The sequence below is a fragment of the Falco cherrug genome, chromosome 4, assembly GCF_023634085.1.
Source record: "Falco cherrug isolate bFalChe1 chromosome 4, bFalChe1.pri, whole genome shotgun sequence".
Lineage (NCBI taxonomy): Eukaryota > Metazoa > Chordata > Aves > Falconiformes > Falconidae > Falco > Falco cherrug.
The window spans coordinates 48758953-48776224 of record NC_073700.1 but is presented as its reverse complement, the minus strand read 5'-3'; the positions used below and the strand labels follow the sequence as shown (position 1 = coordinate 48776224).

The 17272-nt window shown below is 56.6% G+C and overlaps 2 protein-coding genes and 1 non-coding gene across 3 annotated transcripts; all 3 read left to right on the top strand.

Annotated features, from left to right (window-relative positions):
- The first annotated feature begins 129 nt into the window (after window positions 1–129).
- EEF2 (eukaryotic translation elongation factor 2) lies at window positions 130–9332 on the top strand. The gene is made up of 15 exons (XM_055706958.1): window positions 130–280; window positions 1033–1247; window positions 1912–2093; window positions 2179–2390; window positions 3225–3403; window positions 3779–3884; window positions 4197–4310; window positions 4500–4638; window positions 5078–5273; window positions 5457–5715; window positions 6026–6133; window positions 6237–6590; window positions 7475–7657; window positions 7746–7878; window positions 8704–9332. The coding sequence occupies exons 1-15, from the start codon at window positions 278–280 to the stop codon at window positions 8895–8897; spliced, it is 2577 nt and encodes an 858-aa protein (XP_055562933.1). The 5' UTR covers window positions 130–277; the 3' UTR covers window positions 8898–9332.
- LOC114015177 (small nucleolar RNA SNORD37) lies at window positions 3946–4012 on the top strand. Its single transcript, XR_003558957.1, has one exon. It is a non-coding gene; the product is annotated as a small nucleolar RNA SNORD37 (small nucleolar RNA).
- A 134-nt stretch (window positions 9333–9466) lies between the features above and the next one.
- DAPK3 (death associated protein kinase 3) lies at window positions 9467–16008 on the top strand. Its single transcript, XM_055706952.1, has 9 exons — window positions 9467–9529; window positions 10837–10980; window positions 12627–12987; window positions 13196–13325; window positions 13473–13521; window positions 13679–13705; window positions 13804–13956; window positions 14563–14608; window positions 14822–16008. Exons 2-9 carry the CDS (start codon window positions 10919–10921, stop codon window positions 15362–15364), a joined length of 1371 nt encoding a protein of 456 aa, XP_055562927.1. The 5' UTR covers window positions 9467–9529; window positions 10837–10918; the 3' UTR covers window positions 15365–16008.
- The last annotated feature ends 1264 nt before the right edge of the window (window positions 16009–17272 follow it).

Below are 17272 nucleotides of genomic sequence, written 5' to 3'. Positions count from 1 at the left end.
CAGCCCCAGTCAGCGGCCACGTGGTCCCGCCTCGGCGGAATAGCTTCGCAACCATAGAGTCTACTAGCCGCTGCGGACCAGAGAGGCGAGGCAGCGCATGCGCATTGGCCACTGGTTGCGCAGGTTCCGCCCCCCGGCCGGCGCCGGCGTATAAGAAGGGGGCGGTTGACGTCAGCGTTCTCTTCCGCCCGCTCTGCGCTCGCCAGCGAGACAGGGCTGCCGCCGCCGCCATTGCTGTAACCCCCCCGCCCCGGAGAATCCACCGCCATCCGCCACCATGGTGAGGCCCTGCGTCTTGCCGCTGCCTTGGGGGGCTGAGCGGGCCCTGTGCTCGCCACACTGTCGGGGATGGCTCGCCGGGGGGCGGTGGCGGGGGCCTGGCGGGCCGGGCTTGGCCGCTGCTGAGGGGAGAGGGGTGGGGCTGGCCAGCGTGCCGCGGGGGGAGGGAGGAGTGTCCCCGGGGGGTTCAAGGCCTTTGCCCGGCTGGGGAGTGGGCTTGGGGGCCTGCGCCATGTCCCAGGCGGGTCCTCTCCTCCCGGTGCTGGTGGGGCCTGGCGGCACGCCGCCTGGCCGGCGGGGGGGTAGCGAGCAGCCGTGATGTGGCACCGGGGCGGTGTTGGCGCTGGGGACGGGGCCTTGCAGCGGCCGGCGGGTGCCTTATGTAACGCTGCGGCCCAGGCGGAGACAGTGGCACGGCCGTACCTGGCTGTCACCGCCCGCCGCGGCGCAGCGCCTGGAGGGGGCTCGCTTTTCGGGAGAGCTGGGCTCAAGGCAGCGTTCCGCGGTTTGTAGGACGTTGGGGTGGAGGAGGAGCGCGCTGGGGGCTTGTGCTGCAACCCCAGGTCCCTCTGCTTGCAGCGCCGCTGTCTGCCGTACCCTTACTGTGGGTTGTCTTGTGACATGGGCTGCATGGGCAGAACTGGTGTCAGTGTGGCGATGGCAGGTATTTGTGGTGTTGGTTGGGCTTCTTAGAGCTACCAAAGCCCTTTCTCATACCCTGTTTTTCCTTCCCCCCCCCTTTCATTCTTCAAGGTGAACTTCACAGTAGACCAGATACGGGCCATCATGGACAAAAAGGCCAACATCAGAAACATGTCTGTGATTGCCCACGTTGATCACGGCAAATCAACCTTGACTGATTCTCTGGTATGCAAAGCTGGTATCATTGCTTCTGCCCGTGCGGGGGAGACCCGTTTCACCGACACAAGGAAGGATGAGCAGGAACGGTGCATCACCATCAAATCAACGTGAGTTTCCTCCCTTCAGGCACCCCAGTGTTCCTGCTGCATGGTCTGAGCGCAGGGGGGGCTTTGAGTCTTCCACTGGTTTGGTTGCAAGGTGAAGGAAGACGGCGTCAGGCTTTCTTTAGTCTAGTTCAGAAGCTCCTCTCTTGTTTGTGAGGATTGCTTAAATGGAAGAGCAAGTATTGATTGGCTTCATAGAGCACTACCTTGGTGGCCACTGGGAAACAGATGTGCAGCTGGGAGCTTCAGTCTTCTGTTTTAGCACTGGGACCGCTGGATGTGGCGGGTGTCTGCCAGAGTCCTGCTGATGTGGCGTGGAGATTGTCTCTGGCAATGTTGGCAGCTGTGTTACCACGGGTGGTTTGAGGACCCTGAGGGACGTGAAGAGGGATGAGAGGCGGTTGGGCCTGGTAGGAAAAGCGGAAATCCTTGGTTGAAAGAAGTGGAATCCTGTGTGGGCACTTCTAATTGCATGGGTTCAGAAGAGCATAGGAAGGGCTGTTCTTAGCCTGCACTCCTGGTTATCTCCCACACTGGCCTCCCAGGAATATACTTCAGGAAATCCTTAAGCCCAGGGGCAGCCATCTGTGTGGGATAAAAGGATGCTTCTAAGCACTGGGGAGGGGTAACGTAAATAATAATTTTAGTAGTTTTTCTTTTATTTCAGAGCTATTTCCCTATTTTATGAGCTTTCTGAAAATGATTTGGCCTTCATCAAGCAGAGCAAGGATGGTTCTGGCTTCTTGATCAACCTGATTGACTCTCCTGGGCACGTGGACTTTTCATCAGAGGTCACTGCTGCTCTTCGTGTCACTGATGGTGCCCTGGTTGTTGTAGATTGTGTCTCTGGTAAGGTTTTTGCAGCCATATAAAACTGGAGTGTATGTTGGGCGAGTTTGAAGACAAGGATAACTAATTCCCCTGTGTTTGGCAGGCGTGTGCGTGCAGACAGAGACTGTGCTGCGTCAGGCCATTGCTGAGAGGATCAAGCCTGTCCTGATGATGAACAAAATGGACCGAGCGCTGCTGGAGCTGCAGCTGGAGCCAGAAGAGCTGTACCAGACCTTCCAGCGCATAGTGGAAAATGTGAACGTTATTATCTCCACATATGGAGAAGGAGAAAGTGGCCCCATGGGAAATATCATGGTAGGTGGGAGGCTGTGAATGCTGTGTTTGAAATAATCCCCTTTAGTGAGAGAGAGCAGTTGTCTCCGTGGTTGTTCTTTCCTGTTTCAAGCGGAGAAGCAAGAGCAGAATGATGAAGATGCTTGTGCTGGTTTGGAGCTCTTGCTAGCTTTCCTCCAATGTCATCTGTTCAAGGCTCTAGCAAGTAGAGGCTATAAATACAACGATGTTTTCTTCCTTTACGAAGGGTGCTGTTTCATAGGACACCTTCTTGCCTGTATAATATCTGTGATGTTGGGTGGTGTGAGATCCTAGGCTCCTGCACAGCATCCCCCCCCAGCTGCCTTCTGCAGTGGAAGGCCAGTAGGTGTTTGCCAGTCCCCACGCTCCGAGCACTGCTCCCTGCTGGGTTCCTGGGTAGCGAGTGATGCTGTTGGCTGGAGGCTCTGACAAAAAGCTTGCGCTTTGTTCCCATTGAGCACTCTCCTGAGTGCTGCAGGCTTTCATGTATTGCTGAGCCTTCCTGTGAAGGATGGGAATGTTACCTGTGCACAAACCAAAGTGGTTGCTGAGCTATCTGAGTGCGTAGCTGGTTGAAGTGAAGAAAAACCAGTCCAGTTCTGTGGTACAGGGCTAAAATGATGGGTGTGGGCCAGGCTGTCCCTGGACCTCAGAGATGACTGCTGTCACAGAACTCGTGCAAGAGTCACATAGTCCTGAAGCTCCATTTTCAAACTTTTTGTACTTGGGTGGTGGTGTTTGGGATGCAGTAGGCTGACTGCTTTTAATGCTCCGTGGCTGTAAGAGCTGTGGCTCTTCATCTATAACCCGGCTCTCATGTTTGTTTCCTTTCAGATTGATCCGGTGCTTGGTACAGTCGGCTTTGGTTCTGGCCTGCATGGCTGGGCTTTCACTCTGAAACAGTTTGCTGAAATGTATGTTGCGAAGTTTGCTGCCAAGGGTGATGCCCAGCTGAATCCATCTGAGCGTGCCAAGAAAGTAGAAGACATGATGAAGAAGTTGTGGGGAGACAGGTGAGGAATCTTGGCTGTTGATCTTAATTCCACATCAGCCCTGTGTTGCTGCGACATGATGCTGTAGAAGATGGTTAAGGAGGGGGGATGTGGCTGTGTCACTTGTCTCAGTGTCTTGGTGCATGTGCTAGCAAAAGAACCGCTTCCTATGAAATCTTTGCAGTATGGGAAACAGATAAATGGGGAGGGGGTGGTGAGTTGGCAACATGAGTTAAATGTGTTTTGGTGAGTTCTGAAAACCTGAGAGTGATGGGGAAAAGCATGAAGATGGTTGTTACTCATCAGCTCTTTTCTCTGGCCTGAGGAAGTAGAACAAGCCACGCTTCTGTAGCTGAGCTGGGCATTTATACTTATCTGACTTGATTCTTTCTCCAGATATTTTGATCCTGCTACTGGCAAGTTCAGCAAATCTGCTACCAGCCCTGATGGAAAGAAGCTACCCAGGACCTTCTGCCAGCTCATCCTTGACCCCATCTTCAAGGTGAGTTCCTTGGTGTTCAGCTGTGGCTGGTTCCTTTATGCTCTGTGGTTTGGTTATGGTGTGTGATGATGGAAAATTTCTTCACTTTGACCTGACTCGTCTGACTGAAGAAATTTAAGTATCTGACACATCTTGTTACTCGGTGCAGGCAGGGAGGCTGGTAGTAAATACTGTGCAGGCAAGTATGTGTCTGAGCCTTGAAATGGATTCAGCAGCATGATGAACCAGAACAGAGATTCTCCTTAGAGACATTTGTGCTGCTGCTTCAAACTGGGTCACTGGTAACATTCATACCTGCTGCTGCTTTTCCAGGTTTTCGATGCAATCATGAACTTCAAGAAAGAGGAGGCGGCTAAACTGATTGAGAAACTGGACATCAAACTTGACAGTGAAGATAAGGACAAAGAGGGCAAACCCCTGCTGAAGGTGAGATTGGTCTGAATCGCCTGTGGGTAGGAGGCGAGTAGTTGTACTGCTCTAACTGCGAGCTTACTAAGCAGCTACAAAACCTGCTTGGGTAGGAGGGTGCTGCTGGGATGTTGGGGGAGCACAGGCAGGTTAACTGCCAGGCCGTGAATGATCTGATTGGGTCTTACTCCTGTGATTTCTGCTCAGGCCGTGATGAGGCGGTGGCTGCCTGCCGGAGATGCCCTGCTGCAGATGATCACTATTCACCTGCCTTCTCCCGTCACAGCCCAGAAGTACCGCTGTGAGCTGCTCTACGAGGGACCCCCTGATGATGAGGCTGCCATAGGTATGATGAGCTGCTGCTTTGCTGCCAGGTGTCTCTTCCCATAAGTGCTCAGCGCTCCAGCATGCGTGTAGCCACCTCATTCTCCAAGTACACAGCTTGGAAGCTGCTGTAGTTCTTGAGTCTGTTGCTGCTATGGATCAAACAAACTTACTACCTCGCAGCTTTACTCCGGAGGACTGAGCTAGTTAAGTAACTGGAGAGTAGCCAGGGTGTATGCCAAAGGCTCAGGCTAAGCCTGCATTTGTTTAAAACATCTCTTAGTGATGTGATCTTTGTCTCTGTGCTGGCCAGCAGTCTGGACAGAAGTCAACAGCAGGATGGGAAGATAGTGTGGCTGCAGGTCTCGCGTGGGGATTTGGGAGTGGGTGGGGGGACAGGGCATGCATGCCAGATGCTAGAAGTAATACTGAACTAAGTTGATTTCTCCCCTTCCTGCCAGGTATTAAGAACTGTGACCCCAAAGGCCCCCTGATGATGTACATCTCTAAAATGGTGCCAACCTCTGACAAGGGACGTTTCTACGCTTTTGGACGTGTCTTTTCTGGTCTGGTCTCAACTGGCTTGAAAGTCAGAATCATGGGACCAAACTACACACCTGGCAAGAAGGAGGATCTGTACCTGAAGCCAATTCAAAGGTCAGTCCCAGCCAGGGTGTGCTCTGTGCTTCACGTTTGTGGTTCTGGTACTCTTCTTGGATCTCTTATCTGAGGCCAGACAGGGAGCTTGGCTGTGGGCTTCAGGTCTGCTGCTGAACTCCAGGATACTGCCTGGTGGGACCTCCTCTTCCAAACGTCCTTAAAACAGCTTTCTTTCACCAGGACCATTCTCATGATGGGCCGCTATGTTGAACCCATTGAGGACGTGCCTTGTGGAAACATTGTTGGTCTGGTTGGTGTTGACCAGTTCCTTGTGAAGACTGGAACCATCACCACCTTTGAGCATGCTCACAACATGAGAGTCATGAAGTTCAGTGTCAGCCCCGTTGTACGTGTGGCTGTGGAAGCCAAGAACCCAGCTGACCTGCCCAAGTTGGTAGAGGGACTGAAGCGTCTTGCCAAGTCTGACCCTATGGTGCAGGTGAATGTCCAGAATGGTTTTGGGGACAGGAGGAATCCTGGTCCTGCTGGCACAGGAGGCTTCTGCCTTGGTCATGATTGCACTGGGGATGCTGGCAGAATAGTCTTGAATTAAGTATTGCTCCCAGTCCCACCAGAGTGAGGAGTGCTTGGGGTTGGTACTGACTCACCCCAGATTGGTGGAGAAATCATCTAAAAGTAAGCTCTATGAGTCAAAGACAAGAATCAGAGACAGTCGCTAGTGTTTTATGTGCAAGAGCTTTCGCTGCATTGCAGCCAAGCTTCACCTGCTGTGTAAATGGTCTTTTCAGTGCATCATTGAGGAGTCTGGGGAGCACATCATTGCTGGTGCTGGGGAGCTGCACTTGGAGATCTGTCTGAAGGATCTGGAAGAGGACCATGCATGCATTCCTATTAAGGTAGAGGGCCTGCAGTGGCAGAGCTGTTGATGAGCTCTGAGCGGCCGTCCTGGTGAGCTGCCTTTTGGTTGGTGGCTTACGCCTCTCTGCTCTGTCACTGCAGAAATCAGATCCTGTTGTGTCCTACCGTGAGACTGTCAGCGAGGAATCCAATGTGATGTGCCTTTCCAAGTCCCCCAACAAACACAACAGGCTGTACATGAAGGCCCGGCCCTTCCCAGACGGCTTGGCCGAAGACATTGACAAGGGTGAGGTCTCTGCCCGCCAGGAGCTGAAGCAGCGAGCTCGGTACCTGGCTGAGAAGTACGAGTGGGATGTCACTGAAGCCAGGAAAATCTGGTGCTTTGGTCCCGATGGCACTGGCCCCAACATCCTGACCGACATCACCAAGGGAGTGCAGTACCTGAATGAGATCAAGGACAGCGTGGTGGCCGGCTTCCAGTGGGCGACGAAGGAGGTAAGGGGCAGCACCTGGCTCCAGTCATGGTGCAGCTGGGATCACTGCGCGATGGGCAGTGTGCAGTGTCATCAAGGGCTGCTGCATGCCTTTTCTCAAAGACATTTCAGAACAACTGTCACACAGTGCAACATTTATAACTCAGAAGTATCTTTTAGGATAAATTAAACTCAGTGACAGCTGGAGTGAAGATGTATCAGTTTAGATGCTCCACCTCAAGACAAAAAACTTTCGCCCAGGACTGCAGAGAAACTCATGGCAGCATGTACTTAAAATTTAAAAAGAGTTCTCAGAGAGCAAAATGCAGCAGCAGGGACAGGAACTATTAAGATGAATAATACAGCTGGCATCAAAAGAAAAGGTACTTTGAGAGCCTCGGCAAAGATCTGGCCTTATTTACCAAATATTTTTTTGTCAGGGCTAGACGGGAGGTGACTCCAGAATAACAAGGTGACAGACTGGGAACAACAACAGGAGAGGGGGTTTTTGTAAGTTAGTTTCAGTCTCAAGAAGATACATGTGAACAAGTTCTTCTTTTTGTCCCAGTAATGTGGAAAAACTACTTTTCCTGGCCTAATGCTGGGGTTGCAGCTTCACAAATGTGTCAGGGCTTCTGTTGACATGAACCTTGGGGCTGTTGCGTGGAGATGCTGGTACGAATGGTTTCAGTGTGTGAAGCCTTCTCTGAGGAGCTGCAGTGGTGATGGCAGGCAGGAATAGCTGACTTGTAGGTCTTGGACAAGGAAGTGATGTGCCAATGGCTCCTTGGTGTGCCAGGTGTGGTCTTGGTGACCTGTTTCCAAGGGACAACCAGAGCCTTCTGGTAGGGAATGCCAGCTGTCTTCCAACATGGTGTTGACTGATGCTCTGCTCTGGTTTTCCAGGGGGTCCTGTGTGAGGAGAACATGCGTGCTGTGCGTTTTGATGTGCATGATGTCACCCTGCATGCTGATGCCATCCACCGTGGAGGTGGGCAGATCATTCCCACTGCTAGGAGATGCCTGTATGCCTGTGTGCTCACTGCTCAGCCCAGGCTCATGGAGCCCATCTATCTTGTGGAAATCCAGGTGAGGAACCTCTGCTCAGCCCAGAAGATCCTGGTTGAGGAAGATGTGAGCAGGGTGGTTTGTGGTCCTGACACCTCTCTCTTTGCAGTGCCCCGAGCAGGTGGTCGGTGGTATCTATGGTGTGCTGAACAGGAAGCGTGGCCATGTGTTTGAGGAGACCCAGGTGGCTGGCACCCCCATGTTCGTGGTCAAGGCCTACCTGCCTGTCAATGAGTCCTTCGGTGAGTGTGCTGGTCCTGGGCCTGTGCAGCTCCTGGGAGGGAGATACTTTTGGTCCAGCTGTTTGACCACAACAATTGTGGAGTCATAGAATCATTTAGGTTGGAAAAGACCCTTAGAGTCCAACTGTGAACTTGCCACTGCCAAGGCTATCACTAAACCATGTCCACACATCTTCTGAATACCTCCAGGGACGGTGACTCCACTGCCTCCCTGTGCAGCCTGTTCCAGTGCTTGACATCCTTTTGATGAAGAAGTTATTCCTAACACCAACCTAAACCTCCCCCAGCACAACTTGAGGCCGTTTCCTCTTGTCTTGTCTCTTCTTACCTGGGAGGAGATAGTGGTGTCACAGAATGCTGTGTGTTGGAAGGGACCTTCAAAGTGCAATCTAGTGCAATCCCCTTGCCATGAGCAGGGACATCTTCGGTGGGATCAGGTTGCTCTGAGCCCCGTCCAGCCTGACCTTGAACACATCCAGGGATGGGGCATCCACCATCTCAGCGCAACCTGTGCTTCAGCACCCTTGGCATAAAAAAGTTTCCCTTGTCTAGTGTGAATCTCCCCTCTTGTTTAAAACCATGACCTTGCCCCGTTGCCTGAAGGCTGCCCCCCTTCTTCTAGCAGCCCCCTGGGAGGCTGCCATGGGGCTTCTCTGGCCCCAGCTCCCCGGCCATCCCATGGAGAGCTGCACTGGTGTCGGCATCTGCTCTGGCTTCCTCTGCCTTACCTGTGCCAGCAGCGCCATGGGGTGTGGGATCAGCGGGTGGTGATGCTGAACGATGCCTGTTCCCCATCCCCCTCACCCCCTCTCTTCTTCCTCACAGGTTTCACAGCGGATTTGAGGTCCAACACGGGGGGCCAGGCTTTCCCCCAGTGTGTCTTCGACCACTGGCAGATCCTGCCTGGGGATCCCTTTGACAGCACCAGCCGTCCTTGCCAGGTGGTGGCTGAGACCCGCAAGCGCAAAGGGCTGAAGGAAGGCATCCCTGCCCTTGACAACTTCCTTGACAAACTCTAATTAAACACCTTGGACTCTGGGGGAGGGAGAAAAAGATTAATTAATTAGCGTTAATGCCCATGCAAAGGGGTAGATGCCCGTGCCCACCATCTCTTTGCATTGTTAATCAGTTTCATAGCAATTTGAGACTTTAAATGAGGAGAGGAGGAAAAAAAAAAAAAAGCCTTATAGGTTTCTGTGTTGCACATGACTCATCTTTGCCATTGTAACTAAAACATTTCCACTAGACTTGCCCAATTCTGTATTTATTTGACTCAAAAGCGTTAATGCAGAAGGTCAGGGGAGGGGACATGCTCCTCCGTTTGTCCCCAGATGGGGTAAATCGATGCAAAACGGGGAGGGGGGGGGAGATGCCCGTCTACAGTGTGACTGTCCGTCGTGACCATCGCCGCCTGTATTAGTGCCACTGGAATTAATAAAATCGGATAATGGTGATGGGTGTGCGTTGCGGTGCTTTGCCGGGAAGTCGGGCGCCCCCTGGCGGGGGGGGTGGGCTCGGCGCGTTACGTGTGGGAGGAGTGTCAGCCCCGCCAGCCAATCCCCGGCTCCGCCTGGGGGCGGGGCATCGTGCGGCGAGTGGGCGGGGCCAGCGGCAGTGCTGGAATGCGGCGACGCGGGCGGCGGCGGCCCAGGTGGGGCCGTGGGGCCGGGGTTGTGGGGCAGGGAGGGGGGTCTGGGGGGCTCTGGGAATGGGAGAGGGGCGGCGGTTTGAATTTTGGGGGTGTGTGAGGGGTGGGATGGGGCTGGGAGGGATGAGGGGCGCGTTGAGGCCTGTAGGGCAGGGAGGGGCTGTGAAGGGCTGGGGGTTTGGGGGCTGTGGGGCGGGGAGGGGCTGTGAGGGATCAGGGGGGCTGGAGGTTTGGGGACTGTGGGGCAGGGAGGGGCTATGGGTGATCGGGGGGGCTGTGAGGGATTGAGGGTGTGGGGCAGGGAGGGGTGGTGAGGGGCTGGGGGTTTGGGAGCTGTGGGGCAGGGAGGGTCTGTGAGGGATTGGGGGGCTGTGAGGGATCTGGGGGGCTGGGGTTTTGGGGGCTGTGAGGCAGGGAGAGGCTATGGGTGATGGTGGGTGGGCTATGAGGGATTGGGGGGGGCTGGTGCCTGTGGGGCAGGGAGGGTCTGTGTGTGAGAGGCTGGGGGTTTGGGGGCTGTGGGGCGGGGAGGGGCTATGGGTGATCGGTGGGGGGGATGTGGGCAGGGAGGGGCTGTGAGGGATCAGGGGGGCTGGGGTTTTGGGGGCTGTGGGGCAGGGAGGGGCTATGGATGATTGGGGTGGTGGGCTATGAGGGATTGGGGGCTATGGGGCAGGGAGGGGCTGTGGGGGATCGGAGTTTGGGGGCTATAGGGCAGGGAGAGGCTGTGGGGCAGGAAGAGGCTGTGAGGGATTAGGGGGGCTGGGATTTGGGGAATGTGGGACAGGGAGGAGCAGTGGGGGATTGGGATGAGTGGGCTGTGGAGTTGGGGGCTATGGGGCAGGGACGGGGTGTTGGGCAGGAAAGGGCTGTGGGGGATTGGGATGGGGCAGCAGGATGCTGCTGGCTGGGTCAGGGGTCCCTCTACCAGTCTGGTGTCACTGGGTGCAGCGCCAAGAGGTTTGGGATTGAGCGTGGCCCACAGCCGTGGGGCCCACAGCCATGGGGCCCATGCAGCCACCACCCTTGTTCCTTCCTCTCTCCCCCCAGGACATCACCACTGGGGCTGGGGTGGGCAGGGGCTTCCCATGGGCCTTGGGGCATGATGAGGCTGGGGGGCAGCCCCAGGATGAATCTGCAGCTCAGCCCCAGCTGCCCCACGGCACAGCACCCAAGGGGCTGCACTGCTCTGGGGCTCCCTGCTGTGTCCCCCTGTGGGGAGAGGGTCCCTGTGCCACATCCTAGCCCCGAGCTGTGCTGCTGTTGGTGTGCAGCTCCCGGGGCATAAACCCCCTTTTCTGGTGCCGCAGGTGCTGATCGCTGGCTGCTCCCCAGCGTCCTCCTCCGCTTACAGGGTCGGAGCGGCTGCAGCTCCACAAGGGCCCCGCAGCCATGTCCACCTTCCGGCAGGAGAGCGTGGAGGACTTCTATGAGATGGGGGAAGAGCTGGGCAGGTGAGTGACATCCCGCCACGCTCTCTGGGGGGCTTCTGTGGCTACACCCCCTCCCCGAGCACTGGGCCAGCAGCTTCATCCGGCTGCTGCAGCCCCCGTGGTATTCCCATGCCGGTGGCATCCCCTGTGCCACAGGTGTGCTACCTGCAGGCAGTGGGGCTGGGGGCTGTGCTGAGAGCCAGGTACCTCTGGCAGCTATTTATTTAAAAAAGAGAAGTCATTAATTAACATTAAGCTCACTTCTATATCTGGGCAGGCCTAGCAGCTCCCTGCGGAGCTCCCGTCCTGTCTGGGTTTGGCCAGGGCTGCCGGGCCTGTGCTGGTGGCTTCCGGCCCTTCCCGGTCGCTGCAGCCTGGCTCTGCGCCTGCGGGACAGATGTGGGGGTGAATCACTGCATGCAGATGGGATTTAATCATCCGGGATGCAAAGGCAGTGGCAGTGGGGGGAGTGTGGGCTGGGTTTGGATCCTCCAGCGCTGCCTTGCCGTGCCAGCCCCATGCCGGCATGGCTGGGACTTGGGGTCTGCTGCCACCATGGGTCCCTGGGGGTGCTCCTCCTTGGGCACTGGGAAGTAATTCTACAGCAGAAACCTTTTGGGTGGCTTTATCCTTTTTTTTTTAAGAGGGCTTTCCAGGGCCTTGTTCCAGGTCTGCTTCCCCTTTGGGGCTGCGCTGTAGCTGTGGTCTGGTGTGAGCCTTGAGGATGGATGTGGTGTCTGGGGGTCGGCTCTCACCTGGGCAAGGCTGGTCCCTGCCCTGGGGGGCCTGTGGGTGCCCACAGCTGTGATCCGCGGGATGTATAAAGGAGTCTTAGGTCCGGGCTGGTGCAGATGCTGGTGACAGTGGGCAGTGACGGGGACTGCACATCACCACGTGCTGGTGGGGATGGCTGGTGGCGATGGCCAATGGCCAGGGCAGTGGGGAGAAGCCTGGGGACTGGGATGGATCCTGTCCCAGGGTGTTGAGGGCCACTTGGGCATTCCGGCAGAGGGGCCGTGGGTGGCTCAGCCAGGATGGGGAGGGACAAGGGTCGACATCCTGCTGTAGCAGTGGTGCTGGTATTGTCAGACCCTAGCCCCTTGAAGTGCCTGTCGATGCCCAGAGCCCTGCCTCCCCCGGCCCCTGACGCAAGCATGCTTTGAACTGCCAGTTCCTCTTAGTTCAGGCATTTCCTCCCCACCTCAGCCCTTCCCCGCTGGAGCTTTATGGTCCCCCAAGGGCCACTGGGCTCCAGGGTTTGCTCCTGGGAGCAGCCCGGGGGCTTTTGGCTGGAAACAGGGACAATGGCATTTCCCACCCGCCAGGCAGTCACAGCAGCACCCAAACAGCCCAAGGAGGGTCGGCAGCTGCCGCATCCCTGGGGGGAATATTTTTCCTCCATCCCAGGCAGTGCTGGGGTTTACATGCCTGCTGTGGCAGTGCCAAGGTGTGTAAACCCCAGGAGCGTGCTGGGAGCATGGAAGCTGCATGTGGGAGGACCCTGATTCCTGACAGTGCTGGGGGAAACCATGTGTCCTCCTGTGCAGCGCAGTGTCCCTGCATGCAGCATCCCACATCCTCATGCTGGTGCTGGCCCCGCTGCCAAGCACACGCTAGCACACGTGATGTGGGAAATCCTCTCCTCACCTCCTCCCTGCATCCCGCAGCGGCCAGTTTGCCATTGTACGAAAGTGCCGGGAGAGGAAAACGGGTCTGGAGTATGCAGCCAAATTCATCAAGAAACGTAGGCTGTCATCCAGCCGTCGGGGCGTGAGCCGGGAGGAGATCGAGAGGGAGGTGGACATCCTGCGGGAGATCCAGCACCCCAATATCATCACGCTGCATGACATCTTTGAGAACAAGACAGATGTGGTGCTGATCCTGGAGCTGGTCTCAGGCGGCGAGCTCTTTGATTTCCTGGCTGAGAAGGAGTCCCTGACAGAGGAGGAGGCCACCCAGTTCCTCAAGCAGATCCTGGACGGGGTGCACTACCTGCACTCCAAGCGCATTGCCCACTTTGACTTGAAGGTGAGGTCTGGGAGGTGCAAACACTGTGAGCTAGGCATCTGGGGAGCAGGGACGAGCATCCAGGCTCCTGTGGAGCGGTGGGGCTGGCTCTGGGATCTCTCCCTACTTGAGGTGTATGTCTTGTCCTCTGAGGAGAGGTGCCCAGGGCAGCACAGGGCTCCCACGGGTTGGCATGTTGGGGTAAACACCAGCTCCTCTCCCATCGTAGCCGGAGAACATCATGCTGCTGGACAAGAACGTGCCAAACCCTCGCATCAAACTCATCGACTTTGGGATCGCCCACAAGATTGAAGCTGGGAATGAATTCAAGAATATATTTGGGACTCCGGAGTTTGTAGGTGAGGCTGGTGGCATCCCTGTGGGGCTCCTCTGGGCTCCAAAAGCTTTGGCTTAATCCTAAGGAGATGCCCAAAGCCCTGCTGTCCATGGGGGCAAGCTTCTTTCCCCCAGACTAAGCCTGTTTTCTCCCCTCTTTCCTTCTAAAGCCCCAGAAATTGTGAACTACGAACCCCTGGGGCTGGAGGCTGACATGTGGTGAGTGTGTCCCCTTCCAAGCACCTTCCAGTGGCACCAGCAGCTGGTCCCCGGGACCGGGGTCATGCAGGCATATCTCCCCTCTTGCTGAAAGTGCAGGGAGAGGGGACTGACAGCACTCTGCGGGGCTTCAGCCTCATCTTCCTCTCTCTTCCAGGAGCATCGGGGTCATCACTTACATCCTGTGAGTATATGGGGAGTCTGGGGGAGGTGGGCTCTGCAGGGTGAGTCCCCTGCCTTGGGCTGTTGCCTTTTTGGGGTGTCATCCCACTCTTGCTGCAGGCTGAGCGGAGCATCCCCCTTCCTGGGGGAAACGAAGCAAGAGACCCTGACCAACATATCTGCTGTCAACTACGACTTCGATGAGGAATATTTCAGCAACACCAGTGAGCTGGCCAAGGACTTCATCCGCCGCCTGCTCGTCAAGGACCCCAAGTGAGAGACAGGGAGCACAGCTGGGGATTGCCCTGGGAGAGGGTTGGTCCCTCCTACCTGACACTCCGCTCCGTGTACAGGCGGCTCCCCCATCTCCTGCCTGCTGCCAGCCCAGAGGGCCTTTGCCCATCCCTGTTGTGCTGCTTGTTTATAAATCCCATTTGTCTCCCTGTTTCCCTCCTGCTGCTTGTAACATTTGGTGTTGTGAAACATCTGGAAACTAAAGTCTTTCCCCTAGGCATGGGGTGAATTCTGGGATCACCCTGAGGGTGCAGCAGCTCAGCTGAAAAGGAGGGAACGGGGTCTGGAAGGGACCAAGGGCTGACTGGAGCACCCAGGGCCTGGGCTGTGCCAGGAGCAGTGGTGTCGTACGATTGGCCATGGGTCGGGAGGTTCCTGAGGGCTCTTCTTCGCTCCTGGGAGGCTGGCTGAGGGTGTGGGGGCTGGATGTGGCCCCTGTCTGGAGCGGCCTCTGAGTACAGGGGGTTTGTCTGGGCTCATCCGTGCCCCAGAGGTGATAGGATCTGAGCTGCTTTTCCAGGACTTTAACAGGGAAGGAGGCAGCAGAGCCTCTGCCCCTCAATCTCAGCCTCACTGTCTTTGCAGGAAGCGGATGACCATTGCTCAAAGCCTGGAACACCCCTGGATTAAGGTGAGGACTCAAAGAATTGGCACTTTTTGGGTGTCAAACATCCAAGAGGTTGTGGTTAGGTGTTGATGCACTGGCAGCTCTCCACTGCTCTTTTCCAAGCCCCAGGTGGGGCTGGTTTGGTGCTGCTGGTGGCCGTGTTGCTGGGGGTGCTGAGCCTGTCTGGGTTCTGCTGTCCCGGCTGTGCCCCACACCTGCAGCTGTCCTTCTCTCTAGGTGATCAAGAGGAGGAATGTCCGCAATGAAGACAACTGCAAGAAGCCTGAGCGCCGCCGGCTGAAGACCACGCGTCTGAAGGAGTACACCATCAAGTCCCACTCCAGCATGCCGCCAAACAACACGTACATCAACTTTGAGCGCTTCTCCAAGGTCATGGAGGAGGTGGCTGCAGCCGAGGAGAGCCTGCGAGAGCTGGAGAGGAACAAGAAGTCCTTCCAGGAGGACATCGAAGCCCTGCTGTCCATCTATGAGGAGAAGGAGTCGTGGTACAAAGAGGAGAATGAGAGCATCAGCCAGGACCTCCGCCAGATCCGGCAGGAGCTGCAGAAGACAGAGGCCCTGAAGAAGCAGGCGCAGGAGGAGACCAAGAGCGTGGTGCAGGTGGCCAACAGCCTCAAGAGGCGTTACCGAAAGCTGGAGAACCACTATGAGGCGCTGGCCAAGCAAGTGGCTTCGGAGATGAAGTTTGTCCAGGAGCTGGTGTGGTCCATTGAGCGGGAGAAGCTGCAGAGCAGCGAGGGAGACGGCAGCATCCGCTAGCTGGGTCGATGCTGAGGTCAGCTGCCCTGGGGCTGGGTTGGGTCCCTCCCGATTCCTCCGGCTGACCCACAGCGGCAGGCAGCGCCGAAGGGGCCTCGGTGGCTCTGCCCCTTGCTCGCCCAAGGAGCCGGTCCACCGACAGCCTTTGGTAAATATCCCCAGGCTCTGCTGGGCTTATGGTGGCATGCTGGGGGCTTACGCCTCCTGGAGACCCCTGCCTCAGGGGGCTTGAGTTGCACTCGCCTGGGTTTTGGCTTCCTGCGTGCAGCTCTTGCTTGGCTTGCCGTCCACATGCTCCCCATGCTCCCCCTGCTTGCTCTCCCCCTCGCTGCCGCAGTGCTTGGAGACCACTTCTCCCTGTCCCACCTGCGGCCTGGGTCTCTGAGCTGCCGCACCACCCTGTCTGGAGCGGGGGTTTGGTGGGGAGACCCCTCCTCTAAACCCTGGCAGCAGTTCAGCATCTGCCACGTGTGAGCCATGACCGAGGACTGATTCCCATGTGGCCAGACATGCTGCAGCCCCATGGGTGACCCTGGCCATCCCTCATTCCCACCGGGGCGTCACACCCCGCTGTTCCCTGCCCCAGCCCTCAGTCCCACCGGGTGCTCCCCCTTTTAACAAAATAAAAGTTTCCATACACCGGGGTGGCCGCCTTGGCTCCTACAGTGGGAGGATGGGTGGTGGGAAGGGAATGAGAATGTGCTCTGGGGTGACAGCTCCTCTGCTGTGCCTCCAGATGGTGTTTGCACCCCTGTTCGAGTGATTACCTTAATTTGGGAGGAGAAAAGCTTTTTTTTTTTTTGTCTTATCAGCCCCAGTGCAGGTGAGGTCCATGCGAGCTTGAAGGGACTCAGGGGATGGGTTGCAGGGTGCTCCCAGGCTGGGGGAGCCCCCAGCCCTTCTTGCCTCAGACATCTGGGGGGCTCAGGGAAGGCTGAGGGATGGTTCTGGGAACTGGGGAAGGTCTATGGGATCTGGGGATTTCCCTGGGACTTGAGGAAGGCCCTTGGGTGTGGGGAAGGTCCCAGGGTGTCTGTGTTCCTACCCTTTTCCCCAAGGATCTCCCTTTTGCAGGGGACCAGCCAGATCCCATTTCACATGGGAACAGAGTGGATAAGGAATTGGCCTCAATATTATTTGGGCCAGGAAGGGCTGATGGGCTCTGCCATCACTGGAATGCACAGGAGAGCAGCTGGTGGCTGGGACTGGGGTCCAGCCCGTGCTGGACCCCCTCCCCTCACCCCTGGCCTCCTGGGGATGGAGACAGGGATGACAAGATCCCAAACTGCTGCCTTCTCCAGAGCGTGTGTGAGAGTCCAGGACAGGGTTTTCTGCCTGGAGCACCACAGGGTTTCTGGCTGCCCACGTTCCTGTGGCCATGGAGCCAAAATCCAGCTGAATTTGATCTGGGGGAATCACCAGCCAAATCCCAGCAGATGGCAGGCGTCTCTCTGGCCCGCCAGCCCCCATGGCAGCAGGGGCAGTGGTGGGTTTTCCTCTGGCTGAGCTCCGGGTGAGAGGATTTGCTCAATTTAAACTTTATTTGTCACTCCAGTGCTTCCCCTGCAATTCCCCAGGGGTCTGGAATAGCAATGAGATGGACACAGATGGATGTAGGAGACGTTCCCCATGCCCCCGTCTGTGCCAGCCATGGGGCAGCCCCCGCTGCCCACTGACGTCCCATGGGGTGTAGGTTTCATCCCAACCCGCAGGGCACGCGGGTCTGGGGATAATTTTAGTCTGCCCTGTTTTTCCAGGGCATGGCACTTGGCATCCAGTGGTGACGGCGTGACTACCTGGCTGGTGGCAGCATCCCAGAGCAGAGCAGGATCTGTGCCACAGCCTCAGGGTGCAGCTCCTGTGGCTCACGAGGGCTCCAGACATGGTGTGGGACATCAGAGCCTGGCT